The 13,555-nt window shown below is 57.1% G+C and overlaps 1 protein-coding gene across 5 annotated transcripts in view; it reads right to left on the reverse strand.

Moving 5' to 3' along the window:
- The window catches only part of ELN (elastin), a 28,610-nt gene that overhangs the window by 3,117 nt on the left and 11,938 nt on the right, over positions 1-13,555 (reverse strand). For 2 of the 5 annotated variants that reach the window (XM_054693615.1, XM_054693612.1), the window contains exons 9-31: positions 13,471-13,533; positions 12,740-12,787; positions 11,806-11,877; positions 11,438-11,467; positions 10,915-10,986; positions 10,347-10,388; positions 9,909-9,968; positions 9,570-9,614; positions 8,571-8,636; positions 8,435-8,488; positions 7,728-7,865; positions 6,958-7,011; positions 6,292-6,384; positions 5,999-6,031; positions 5,538-5,627; positions 4,633-4,692; positions 3,589-3,687; positions 3,452-3,511; positions 2,821-2,925; positions 2,117-2,155; positions 745-798; positions 615-662; positions 280-363 (exon numbers count right to left, since the gene is read on the reverse strand). In XM_054693615.1, coding sequence (XP_054549590.1) covers positions 280-363; positions 615-662; positions 745-798; positions 2,117-2,155; positions 2,821-2,925; positions 3,452-3,511; positions 3,589-3,687; positions 4,633-4,692; positions 5,538-5,627; positions 5,999-6,031; positions 6,292-6,384; positions 6,958-7,011; positions 7,728-7,865; positions 8,435-8,488; positions 8,571-8,636; positions 9,570-9,614; positions 9,909-9,968; positions 10,347-10,388; positions 10,915-10,986; positions 11,438-11,467; positions 11,806-11,877; positions 12,740-12,787; positions 13,471-13,533 — 1,509 coding nt within the window. The remainder of the gene's footprint in view (positions 1-279; positions 364-614; positions 663-744; positions 799-2,116; positions 2,156-2,820; positions 2,926-3,451; positions 3,512-3,588; positions 3,688-4,632; positions 4,693-5,537; positions 5,628-5,998; positions 6,032-6,291; positions 6,385-6,957; positions 7,012-7,727; positions 7,866-8,434; positions 8,489-8,570; positions 8,637-9,569; positions 9,615-9,908; positions 9,969-10,346; positions 10,389-10,914; positions 10,987-11,437; positions 11,468-11,805; positions 11,878-12,739; positions 12,788-13,470; positions 13,534-13,555) is intronic. The other 3 variants (XM_054693613.1, XM_054693614.1, XM_054693616.1) reach the window with 3 other exon arrangements.

Raw genomic sequence — 13,555 nt, forward strand, 5'->3', positions numbered from 1 at the left:
CTCAACTTCAAGGGTCACACCTAGCTTCTGCCTGTCAAGGGCCCTCAATAAAGACTGCCCACAGGAGCCCAGAGTAGGAAGCGGGGCTCCCTCACCCTGGGTTGCAGGTGAGGTGGGTCTGGGATTGGAGGCAAAGAGCACAGTTTGAGCAAAAATAGTCTCTCTCTCTCTCTCTCTCTCTCTCTCTCACACACACACACACACACACACACACACACACACACACTCTCACACACACACGCACACACCCCACTCACTGATTCCAGAGCGGCCCCTCACCTCCAAAGCCTGGGACGACTCCACCTGCCCCAAGTCCTCCAACCCCGAGCCCTCCAGCTCCGAGGCCACCGACTCCGCCCAGGCCTGTGGAGACAGCTGTGTGTTACCTCCCCAACCTCTCACTGATGCCTCCGCAGAGGGGTGCATGGTGATGGTGGGGCCTGAGTTGCCAGGGCTTTCCAGAGTACACTGGGGCCAGGAGGCGGGCCGGACCCTGGGCAGATGATGTTCCCAAGGGGCTGTGGGGGGCAGGTGCAGGGAGATATTCCTCATGCACATGGTCAGAGCCCCATGCCAGGGAGGCTGGCAGCAGCTCCCCTCCCCCCAGCACTCACCAAACTGGGCAGCTTTGGCAGCAGCTTTGGCAGCAGCAGGCCCAGCTCCTGGGGACAAAGGGTGCTCAGGGAGGGACTCTCCACAGTCGGTTCCCCTCCCTGCACAGCCTGTCCTGGGGCTTCAACTCACCTGCCACACCACCTGGGACACCTACTCCTCCAAGAGCTCCTGCGCCTCCTGCTCCTGTGGAGAGGAGAGAAAGTCAGTGTCCTCCTTTCTGAGGAGGGTCTCCCTGCCCCTGGGTCATTAAACAGGTCGACTAGTGACTCCAGGGGAGGAGCACTGGACAGTTGTGCCTCCCACCTGAGGGGAGAGATGAGCCCCCAGCTCTGCCCTGACCAAATGGGCAAGGGCAGCCCCCTGAGCCTTGGCCTGTCCGTCTCCCCTCCTTCCCCAGGGCCAGTGCTGGGGCCACAGGCGGCCACAGTGGTGGCCCAAAGCTGCCGAGGGCAGAGGACTAGTCTCCAGCTCTCAAAGTCCCAGGTTTGAATCCAGGTTTCTCCACTTAGATCTGTTGCCCCAGAGACCCACTTCCCTAAGGAAGATGATAGGGGAGTAAAAGGACACATCAGCTGTGAACTGAGTTTGGCACAGAGCATACAGCAAAGTGTACATGAACACTCAGTCCCCAGAGCATTACTTGCATGAGCCTGCTTATTTTTCATGGTGACAGGAAAAGTGGGTACCATTAGCAGCCCCCTGGCAGATGAAAAAACTGAAGCATGGCTGAGTTTAAGCAACGGGCTCCTGGCTGGAAATGGTTCCAGGGCCAGCGCCCCAGTCACTGTTTCCCTCGTGACAGCTGTCAGATGCAGACTGGCGGAGCAGCCAGCAAGCCACAGAATAGCAGGGAACCCGCCGGGCCAGCGAGTGGGGGCTAAGGAAGCTGGGATTTTCCGAGGTGGAAACTGGCCCTAGAGGACCGGCTGGTTCCCTGGTTGAGTCCTTGGGCCAGCTCCCAGGAGGCCAGGAATGTGGGGGCCGCAGACAGTATGAGTCTGACAAGGTGGGGCTGCCTGAGCGCCAAGTCGGGGAGCAGGCAGCTCTGCCACGTCCTTGGGCTGGTGGCCTCAGTCCCGTGGACAGGGAGGCCGGTAGGAGATGTAGTTCAGACAGGAGTCTGAGCTCTGCCGCCAGGGAGGCAGAAACCATCTAACCTTCTCACACCCAGCAGGCCAGGCCCTTCCCTGGCCCCGGGACCTTTGAAACTGTCAGGCCAGGGAGGCCTTAGGGACCCTGTCCTCACTAAGGTGGCCCTCTAGGGGCTGGAAATGCAAGAGATTTTTTTTTTTTTTTTTGGTTGTCCTGGGACTGGAGGCATGATTGGTATTTAGGGGGCAGGGGCCAGGTCTGCAAAAGCATCATTAACGTGTCCTAGAAACTGCCTTTTTCCATTCTGCCCATCCCAGTCCTGTGCTACAAGCTCCGGGCAACGGGCCCTGGCTGGTGTGGGAGTGAAGCGGGGCAGCAAGGGAACTGACCGTGGGAGGGGTGTGCTCACCATATTTGGCTGCTTTAGCTGCAGCCAGGGATCCAGGTACTGGGAAAAGAGAAAAAGGAAAGGGGGGGGGGGGTCGGTCAGCACCTGAGTTCTGTGCCTAAGGCTTCTGCCTCCTTCAGGGAGCCCTCTCTGACTTCCTTGGTTTTCATTGCTCCTCTCAAAGCCCTGAGCTCAGGATCACCTCCTGCCTAGAGTCAGAGTCCTGCCTCCTCCTGTCAGAGTCCCAGCGTCTAACAATGCCTCTAGCAGTCTGGTCTGGGAGATGCTTGAAGGCTGAACTGTGCTTCTTCCTTCTATCTCTCCCTCGTATCCCCTCCAGGCCTGAGGCTGGACACAGCAGGTTCAGAACCCCCAGGTGAAGAACTGGATCTCCTAGTGCCCCCCCTTGCTACAGCACATTGTTAATGTGGAGCCAAGATGGCCCACCCAGGCCCACTGATTTCAGGGAGCTCTTTCTTTGGGTGGCAGCCTGCTCAGTTTGGAGCCCTGCTATCCTTCCACGGAGCAGGGAAACTAAAGTCTGCAGCCTGGGTCCTCCTTATCTGACTTGTTCCCCCATCTGCTACTCTAGTCATTTCTGACTGCTCAGAAGCCCCTTACGGAGAATTTACCCTGATTCCCTGCGTGAGATTGCTGGGAGCAGGAGAACTCCCTCCTCTGAGTTCAGGGAGCATTTTCTGCCCAGCCTTTAGAAACCTCCTCACCTGCACCTGCCCCAAATCCAGGAACCCCAGCACCAACTCCAAATCCAGGCACACCAGCACCAACTCCAAATCCGGGCACACCGGCAGGAAGCCCAGCTGCAGCCCCTGGGGGAGGTGGACAGTGAGTGGTAGCAGCAGGCAGGGAACGTGTGGCTTTGTGTGTGCATTGGGGGTCCTCCCCAGTGTGCTGAGCCAGTTCCCCAGGGCAGGCTCCCAGACCCACTCAGGGACTTTCTCCCCCCTCAGGTCCTTATGGGGCCCTCCATGCCAGTTTGGACTTTCTGAACCACCCCCCCCCACCCCGTCCACCAAATTCAGCATCCCCTCCCCAGCTGGCATTCAGGGGGCACACTGTGCCACTTCCCTTTCCAGCCTAACCTCTTGCTCTTCCCTCTTGGATGAACTCTTTTAACTCTTCTAGCAACCATCTGAGTCCCCCCCGCCCCCCCAACAGGTCACACGGGAGAGCAGGACACTCAGAGGGTGTTCAGCTGGTAGGGGGCCTAGGATTCGAAACTGGGTCTCCTTCATATCAAATCTATGCTCCCAACCCCTCTGCTGCCTTGGGGACCTAATGAGGCTGCCGTGTGGGCCCGCACACGGGGCAGGCCCTGGGCTGGGGGGCACTCACGGAGCTGGGCTTTGGCGGCCAACTGAGCAGCGGTTTTGCCTCCAGCCGGAGCCCCTACTCCTGGAGGGAGAGAGAGGTGTTCAGGGATGACACCCAGGGAAGAGTCGGAGGCTCCTCAGGCCCATCATGCGGCTCACCAGGAATACCACCAACGCCAGGAACCACGCCACCGGGAGCGCCAGGAATGCCTCCGGGAACGCCTGGAACAGCTCCGGGAACGCCGCCGGGAACACCACCTGCCCATGCAAGAGTGAGAAGAAGTAATCCTCGACCACGTCCTGGGCAAGGAGCGCAGAAGCTGCCGAAAGAGCAGTGGGCTGGGAATCAGGAGCCGTGGTTCTCCTCCAGCTGGACAGACTCCGTCAAGCTATATGCGATTTCAGACAAGTTACTTTCCCTGGGCCTCAGGGCCCTTATCCCTAGAATGAGGCATGTGCAGGATCAGGAGGTGTTAACCACTGGAGAGACAAGGACCCCTTGGAGACTTCTGAGAGGGAAGGAGGCAGTTATGTGAGACAAATGATGGGTTCGAAGCTCAGCTCAGGCATTTGGCTGTGTGACGGTGGGCAAGTCACTTAAGCTTTTGGAACCTCAGTTTTCACATCTGTAAAATGGGAATAATAGCACCAACTTTATAAGTTGGTGTAAGGATTACCTCAGCAAGTGGTAGCTTCACAAAAAAGGGTCATTTCTCATATTGAGGGTGAGGGTTGGCAGGTCTGAAGTTAAGATTCCTGTCTAGATAACAGTCCTGATTTTCTGATTTAAATCTTGATGCCTGTAGTTCCCTAAAGCAAAGGTATGTGGGGGCTGGCATACAACTGAACTCTAAAATGCTCCACTTTGCCAAGTTCAGGAGGGTGTGAGCCCAGCAGGAGGTATGCAAGTGGAGCAGGCTCCAGCTGGACTGGGAGGCACATGGGCTTTGCAGGGAGGAACTGGGTACCAGAGGACTCACCAGGCCCTCTCTCACTTGCTTCCTAACCAGGAACTTGACCTAGACCCCTAAAAGTGGTCAGAGGGATCAAAGCTGTGAGGAAGGCCCATGTTCGGAATAGGACAGCCAAAGGGGGGCTTACTTCTCAAAGGGGGCTGAGTGCCAGACCCAGAGCCAGGGAAAGGAGACAGCAGGGCTCTAAGGTGCAGGCTGGCAGCAGACTGCGTGGGGCTGGGATACGTACCAAACTTGGCGGCTTTGGCAGCAGCTTTGGCAGCAGCTGCAGCTGCTGGGGCCCCCGCTCCTGAGGAGGTGATGAGCAGAATTGGGGAGTGGTTCCCCAGCACCTCCACCCTCCCTGTGCCCCATTGTGGAGAAACCTCTCGGTATCCATCTCTAGGGACTGTCCCTGTTCTCAGAAGTCCCTCCCAGAGCTGCCTGTTCACTCGAGACCGGGAAGCCCACAGATCCAGCCAGGTAACTTCCACCTGGGACTGTGCCCCTGGACCTCTGCCTACAGTGGAGTGGAGCCCAGCGCTGTAGCTTGTAGAGGCATCGATCCTCACCCCTCTCCAAACCTCAGTCTAAATGATTTGTGGAGCTTCTTAAGCTGCTTTTAATTTTAAAAAATCCTAAGAGAACCTGTATTCAAAACCATAGTAGGAAACAACTCATTTCTTAGGGAAACTCTTGCAAGGACAATTTCCTCCCAGAAAGAATGCAGAAGAGAACTCTTCTGGTGGGAAAAACAACCAAGGAAGGTGTAACTTAATTTCTGTGTAACTCTGCATCTCTTCCCTTTGGTGTTTGATGGAGGAAAAAGCTCAGGGGAACCAAAGGGTGACACAGTTTCGCTCACTTGATTCGGAACCAGAGAGCACCTGTGGATGAATGAGGTCCCCCAACCCTGGCAGAGCTCCACCACCCAGAGGGATGTCATTGGCTGTCTGAGGCCTCCGCAGGCAGGGAGGGGACTTGCTCGGCTGACTCAGCAAACTGGAATCCCAAGGAGGGTTCTACCCTCCAAATGAGGGGGGAATTGCTTTCCCTTCCCCTAGCTCTAGGCTCAGTCTTGCTACCTTCAAAATGATACACTTGAGCGGGGTCAACTCCAGGACCTCTTCTATCTCTGTGGGGGCCACCGCTCACCTGGCACAACTCCAGCGCCTGGCACAACTCCAGCGCCTGGCACACCTGGTACCACGCCTCCAGCACCTGGCACCAGTCCTCCTGCGGCACCTAGAAGGGTGAAGTGCTGACCCTCCAAGCACCCTCCTCTTAGGGGAGCAGAGGGTGGAGGTGGGGTGGGAAACCATAGCTGCATGGGCCTCTCCAGCTCACTGGTTTGGGGTGGGGGCTGTAACAGTGAGCAACTGAAAAGGCAGAAAAGTTCAGTGTGGCTTTGGAAGATGGGGTCAAGGACTCCTGACATTGGCCCAGGCCATCTCAGCCCTGGAGAACCAAGTGTGAGGTTGCTCTGCCCTTTGGCAGGAGAACAACTCTGAGTTCAGAACCTGGACCCCAAGGGATTGCAGAGCCGGGGGAGGGAGAGACAGGGAAGGTGGTGCCCTGGGCTTGGGGCTTGGGGCTCAGGCAGGCAGGGCACTTACCATACTTAGCTGCTTTAGCCGCTGCGGCTGCTGCTTTGAGAAAATGAGAAAGAAAGAGACCCTCAGCGACCCAGGCCTGTCTCAGCCAGGCTGTGCTACTGTTCTCCAGCAGCTGAAGGTGCTGCAGGCCCTCCCTTCATACCCCCTGCTCCCCTGACTACTTCCTGGGTGCAATGAAGCCCAACCCACACTCCCTCCACACCCAAAAGTCCCAAGAAGAGAAGCTGTCATGCTTTCTCCTGGTTTCCCCAGATGAAACTAAGGCTCATGGGAAAGGATAGTTCCAGGAATACCTCCTGCTCCGGCTCCAACACCAAAGCCAGGAAAGCCCCCAGCACCAGCCCCAAAAGTAGGGACGCCGCCAACTCCTACTCCTCCTCTGGCCCCTGCAGAGGAAGCAGATCATGGAAAGTGTCTCAGTGAGAGGATCTGGGGGATGCCAGCTGCCTGGGAGAAAAGATACAACCTCTCCCACCTGGGCCCCAAGTATAGTCAATGAAGAATAGGAACTATGGCCTGGGCATCCCTCATCCCAGCTCCAGCCTCTTCCACAAATCCTTTACCAATACCCCCATCCCTGTGCTCCCCACCCCCTTTATTCTCTGAGCACTTGGATGAGGGGCCCTCTGGTGGCAATGGACAGATTGAAGGCTGGTCCCCTGTCCCCAGCCAGGCTTGGCTTCCTCTGAGAGCCCCTGATCAGGACAGGTATGCTCAGGGACACCGTCCAAGAGGGGATGCCATCCCAGGACTCTCCCATCACGCAGCCCCATGGCATCAGGGCCATAACTGGGGTCACATCATCCTGGAGTCCAACAGTGCCAAGTCCCTGCTCTGCCACTGAAATGATATGTGACCTTGGGCAAGTCTCTCCCCTTCTCTGGTAGAAGATGAGGGTCCTTCAGTTTGGCAAGGAAAGTCCAGAACAGAGAGGGACAACAGATCAGTCCAACACTCACCGTATTTAGCAGCTTTGGCGGCTGCCTTAGCAGCTGCAGCTGGTGACACAGCTCCTGGAGAGACCAAGGGGGATATGCATGCTCAGGAGAGAGGGGGGTAGTTATCTATAGCCCTCTGCTCACCTGTCTGTCTTTCGGCCCATTGTTCCCCTAACTATTGAGGCCAATATAGAGTTATCCCTCCATTCATCCACTCATATCCAGCTACCCGCCTGTCCTCTCCACTCAGCTCATCCACCACTGATCTGTCATGTCTGTTCATTTGTCTGTCTACCCTTGGATCTAGATCTACCCACTCAACCACATTTCTCTCAGTCTACCCGTGCACCCATCTAACCATCCACTTCTCTGCCCATCTTCCTATCCAGCGATTCACCTAACTATCTAGCTAACCATCCATCTGCATAGCCTGCTACCAACTCATTTATTCATCTGTTCATCCAACCATGTGTTTATTCATCCATCTATCCACCCATCATCCATCCATCCATCTACCCACCTCCCCAGCTAAGGACTTGGAACATAGGGATGAAAAAGTCACAGTTCCTGCCCCAAGGAACAGGCAGGAACTGGAGAAGCACTGGAGAAGATGGTGCTGGCAGGAGCTAAGTAGGACGTGGGATAGCCCAAGGGAGAGAGGAAGGAGGCACGATCAAGTGTATGGAGAGAAGAGGACAAATGAGTGAGGTAAGAGGGAGAATCTAAGTCTTGACAATAGTGTCAATATTTCTCTCTTACACACACACACACACACACACACACCAGCTCACCTGGGACCCCAACACCTGGGACCCCAACACCTGGGACCCCAACACCTGGGACGCCGACCCCTGGGACGCCGACCCCTGGGACGCCGACCCCTGGCCGGCCGAAGCCTGGCACACCTGGCACCAAGCCTCCAGCAGCTCCTGTGGAAGGAAAGAATTATTTTTAGCCTGGACCCAGTGGGGACCTCAGAAGCCTTGCTTTGGAGACCTGAGGGAGTAGCAGGTCTCGAGTGGAGGATCCCAGGTGGGCTGTCATTGTCTCTGTGTGGATCCAGCTGATCCAAGAGATGGGGAGGGACTGAAAAAATCGCTGTGGTGCTTGAAGGGTTTGGATCTGTGGGTGGGAAGTATACAATTTATTTCTAAAGCAGCTCCTGGATGCCATCAGGCACTCAAGCAGTTGATGCTGAAGCTGTGGGTCATCTCTGGGCATCAGATGGGAGTCCTCCTGCCCACGGGGTCCCACTGTTGGGTCAATCAACAGAGCACAATAGATATGGCCTCCAGGCAGAGTGAGCAGAATGGGCAAAGACAGGAGGCGGAACAAGGCAATTAGGGGTGGAGGTAGGAAGCTGCCACAGATGGACAAGTGCAAAGTCCATCTAGCCTTGTTGAACTAGGGTGTCTAAGGCCTGGAAGGGGCCAGGGCAGGCCCTGAGGGCCTGGGGATAGGCTGGAAGCCTGGACCTGCCACCCTTGGAGGCACTCACCGTATTTGGCTGCCTTAGCAGCAGCCTTCGCAGCAGCAGCTGGACCCCCGACCCCTGGAGAGACAGTCACATGGGGGTGAGGGCCTCTCCCTGTGGCCCACAAGGGCAGGCCCACCCCTGCTGGAAATGATACTACCTGCGATGCCTCCAATCCCAGGAATTGCACCTGCAACTCCGGGGAGCGCTCCAGGTCCTCCAGCACCTGTTGGTATGGGGACATGCAGATGTGAGTCCCAGCACCTTTCCTGAGGCTGGGCAGGAAGGCCACTTGGAGGCCAACATTTTAACCAACACAGTCTCCACTGGGAATGAGGCCCAGGCGTCTCCGGCTGGGCCTGCTTGAGGAGGTCCCCACCCCACAATTCTTTGACTCACCCCCAAAGTGTCCATTTCAACACACTCATTAAGGGACTTGTATGTTTTCCGACAAATCCCATTCTAATCACTGCCACATACTGAGAAACCACAAGCGGCAGTTCCCCGGGCCAGAGGGGCTCCTGTAGGAATGTTCAAGGCTTCCTCTCCCTGTGTTCCAGACACTCGGCCAAGTTTGTAATCCAAGTGCCTGGCTGCCTGGCTCTGGCAGCCCCTCACTCCCTGCTCTCCCGATCCCACATTCCAGCCTTCCCACAAGCCACGTCGGCCAAGGAGTCTTGGGGGCCTGGTAGGGGGGTCTGCGGGGCCTCCATTGGATGGGCCTCCCGCTCTATGCTTCCCCCACATTCCTGCCCCCTTGTGCTGGTGGGGAGATGTCTTCTGTCCCACTACGGTGACAGGAAGGGCTCTCTGTGACTGGGGGTGAAGGAGGGAGGTGTGGATGAAGGATGCCTGGAGGGCTGGAGAGGCAGAGGGATGTAGGAAGGGTTGGATGGAGGGAGAGACGGGGGATGGATGGAGGAAGGAAGGGAGGCACGGATGGATGAGGGGTTGGAGGACTGATGGATGAATGGAAGATGGAAGGAGAGTGAATGGCTGGATATATGGATTGGCGGGTGAAGACTGGGTAGGGTTGAAAAGTTGGAAAAATGGGGGTGCGGTGGGAGGACCGCTTTTGTTTAATGAGGCCGGCTCTCAGCAGTAATAGGGATGGAGAAGTTGGGGCTGGGTGCTGGCAGTGGGGTCTCAAAATACTCACCGTATTTTGCTGCTTTAGCTGCTGCAGCAGCCTGGGCACCAACCCCTGGGGGAGGGGAAGGGAAGAGATGCTGAAAACTATGGTCCTGCATCTGCGGTGCCCAGCACTCACTCCAGCTCCGGGAAAACCACTCATGTTCACAAATGGGATGCCCGGAGGTTTCCCAGAGCAGAGGCTGATAGAGCCATTCCCACCCAGGGTCCTTCTCTAGGCTCAGGCGGGTGTCTGTATGCAGCCCGGGCTGGTCTGTTTTCTGGAAAGACCCTGGCCCACTTCAGGGCCCTGGAGCCTGGGTGATTAGTGCCCTTTTTGCTGACCATGGGGTGACATTCTCCTTACCTGTGCCTGTCGGGTACCCAGCCTTGCCCCCAGCACCAGCTACTCCTCCAGGCCCGTAGCCTGTGAAACAGAGAGGTTGTGGCCCCTGCCCCGACCTTCAGGGGTCAGGGTACCCTGAGCCCCCACCCTGTCAACCCAGCCAGAGTTAAAACAAGCCTAAACATATGTGTGAGATGGTTATTCCCATTTTACAGATGAAGACACTGAGGCTCAGAGAAGAAACTGGTTTTCCCAAGGCCCAGAGATAAGTGGGACAGACAGGATTGAGAACCAGGCTGTCCAAGTTCCTTGTTCCTTCCTCAGGGGATTCCCATTCCAAGATCCTCCCCCTTCCCCAGCTCAGAGCTCTCCTAGCCCAGGCTGGAGCCACAATGCCCTTGCCAGGGCCCTGTAGCTGGAAAGAGCCACAAGTTCACAGTCTAGGGGAGCGTTACTCACCATAGGGCAGTTTTCCAGTGCTGTACGGCAGTCCATAGCCACCTGAGGAGAAGGGGGCCAGTTCAGGGGCTCCCCATGGCAGCCTCAGGCCTTGCTGAGCTCCTACAGGTTAGGTGGCAGAACTACCTCCACAGGGCCTAGCACCTGGGACACTCCATCTCTCCCCTCGCCCCCCAAGTGTCACGAGCTGCTCATGGCTCTCAGGAGAGCAGAGTCTCCCTGCTTCAGAGCCCCATGGGATGCCCATTCCCCCAAATCCAGCAAATTCTCTAGGGCTCTACCGTGGCCCTGGAGTCTGAGTATATTCCTTGCTCTCCATCCCCAACTGGAAACAGCTCATCATCAGAGCTGATTGTGAGGGTAAGTTGATGTCAGAGGGGTCCTGCCAATGAATAGTATCTCTTACCATCAACACTAATGGTTTCCCAACAGGGGTGTCTGTGTGCTCACATGCATATTGAAGTAGGCTTCAATATCCAGGTTTTCTGAACTGCCCCTCAGAGACCTGGGAGGCCAAGCAAGTCCTCCTCCCCTCAAGCTGATGTCTCAGCGCTGATGGGAGACTTACCTGGCAACTTGGGAGCTTTGATGGGGTAACCCAGAGGGACTCCAGGCTGCTGACCCCCAAAGGGTCCAACTCCTGTGAGAACAAGAAGGGCAAACTCAGATCCCAGCAACTTGGCCAAACCACCTCTGCTATGCCTATAGCCTTGCTTTCCACTCCACACAGACAGAAGGAGCCCCTACTGCATCCTGCTAAATGGGACCCCTGTCTCCCTGTCTCTGGGGAGCTGGGTACTCCCCAGGATGGGCCATGGAGGAAGGTGCAGGATTCCCTCCGCCCAGGGCTTGGGCCACAGAGTCTGCAGCCTTGGCTGCATCTTGCATAGATGAGTGGGTTTGGGGACCGCGACACGGTCAGAAGGGTTGGGTGGGGGAAGAGGCCTGTGACTGATGTTGCTGTGTGCAGAGGCCAACCAAAGCTTGGAGCAGGATGCATGAGGGAAATAGGACAGGCCCGCTCCCCCCCAGGGCAAGGCTGCTCCCTGGCTGGCCGACCTGCTGGCTTGCCCACGCAGCTAAAGGCTCACCTGGGATTCCACCAAAAGCTCCACCTACACCTGCAATGACAAGATACTGTCATGGAGCCCAGTCGCCATGGCACTGGACACAGAGGCACCACTGGCTGGCTTCAGGCAGCACCAAGGGGCAGGCCGCCCAAGCTGTGACTAGTTCTGCCCAGACCTCCACTGTGACCACACTGTCCTCACACACAGTGAGGACCCAGGGAGGTGTGCTGCCTGTCTCGGCCACCTTTATGAGGACTGGAGCATAAGCGGTGCCCAACTGGAGGGCCCTGAGCCCAGGTCCCCCCACCCCACCATCACTCCAGGCCAGAGGGTCCTGAGGGTGGGTGAAGATCTTCACCATGGGCCCCCTAGTCCAGCTGGTTGCATACCTGGGCCCTTGGGCTTGACTCCTATTCCTGTAGGAACTCCAGGGAGCACCCCCACGCCTGGGAACCGAGCTCCTGAGGGGGTACAGAGGTTAGGGCATAAGGGCAGGGTCCAGCTCAGCACCCATACCCTCTCAGGTCACACAACTGATCTCCAACATGGTCAGTAAGAACCCCAGCTCATAGGGTAACTTTCCTTCCTTATCTGACCCAAGGTTAGAGGACCTGAGTTTAATCCCATTTCCAGCCACATGAGCTGGTGCCTAAGTTGGTTTCTCTGAATTGGAGTCAGTTTCAAGCAGTTCTGCCCACCTTTACTAGAGAAGGTGGACATGAAACAGCCAGTGTGAAGGGGGAAGCCCATTCCCTTTGGGGACTCTCTCATGACGCTCACTCACAATCAAACCTGAAGCTGCCATCTGCTGGGGCCCCAACTCCTTATCTGCCAGCATCTGGAGCTCCCACCTCCCCTCTTTCCCTGTGGCTGGGCCAGGAGGGAGAGTCTGAATCTGGGCTTTTGGGGGAATTCAGAAGATCACATGTTAGGTGGGGTGGCCAGGCCCTGGCAGGGAGAGGAGGTGAGAGCACTGAGGGGTCCCCCGCAGGGCGGATATGCTGGGTGGGGCCCTGGTGACTCATGGCTTTTGGGAAACATCTGGCCACACTGAAAACTTGGTGTGTCCTTAGGGACCCACCTCAGGCTGTGATGACGATCTGGGCTGGGCTGGGGTCAGGGTTTAGGTTGGGGTGGGGGCTGACTGCCCTTTGTGGGAGAGACCTGCAGGGACCTGTGGCCTGAGTTTTGGTGTGTAGGGAAACAGGGCAGGTCAGGATCCATGCCTCTGGTGCCTTCTGCTTTGGGGAGATGTAAGGTCTACCAGGGAGCCTGACAGGGGCTGCTTTCCTTGCCACAGGGTCCCCTTCTCCTTGCTCTCACCTGTTCCTGGAAGAACTCCACCTGGGTATGCACCTGGCAGCCCCACACCTGTGGCCAGAAGAAGGAGAAGCAGTGAGCAGCAACCTGGCCTCCAGGAACCCCTCCCTGGTCCTTCTAGGGCAGGCAGCTCTGGAGCTCCAGAGCCAGACTTGCCAAGGCCCGGCGGGGGCGGCCAGGGACATGTGTCCAGTGGCCGAAGCCCTCTTCCCACGAGTTTCGGAAGTCATCTGCCTCCCCTTCTGTGCGTGGATTTATCTTGTCTCCCGGAGCCTGTTTACATGGTCGGCCCAACCCACCTCTGGCCAACAGCTTCCAGATGTTCCCTCCCTGCTGTGTGGACTCAGACAGCCTTTTGTTCAACCTGAAGTCACTTCCTGAAGGGCTCCGTGCAGAGGAACTAGCACCAGATGGGGAGGCAGCACCCCTGGGCCCCCCTAGCTATGCTGCTGCCTGAGCTTCTCTGTACTCACTCCATTCTGAGCCTTCACATCACCTGACAGCACACCAGAGTCTGTCTCTGAGGTCTCTTTCTGTTCCAAGACCCCAGAAGAAGGACCCAGAAGGGAGACTGGGACACCTCTGCCTGGTTGTGGACATGGCACCACGCTTTGGACCTGGCTGACTTTCCCGCTCTGCAACAGCCAGGGCGCAACTTTCCTGCCCATTGTGGAGGTGGGGGCCCCTGGCCCTCCCTGACTTCTGCCCGCCAGCCCCAGGGTCTGCACACTGACCAGGCACTTTCCCAGGCTTCGCTCCAACTCCAACTCCTGCTCCGAGCTGAGGCACCACAGCACCTGGCATGGAAGGGGCTGCATC

This window comes from Talpa occidentalis, unplaced genomic scaffold (assembly GCF_014898055.3).
Source record: "Talpa occidentalis isolate TD23 unplaced genomic scaffold, MPIMG_talOcc4v2.1 talOcc4.12, whole genome shotgun sequence".
NCBI classification, from domain to species: domain Eukaryota; kingdom Metazoa; phylum Chordata; class Mammalia; order Eulipotyphla; family Talpidae; genus Talpa; species Talpa occidentalis.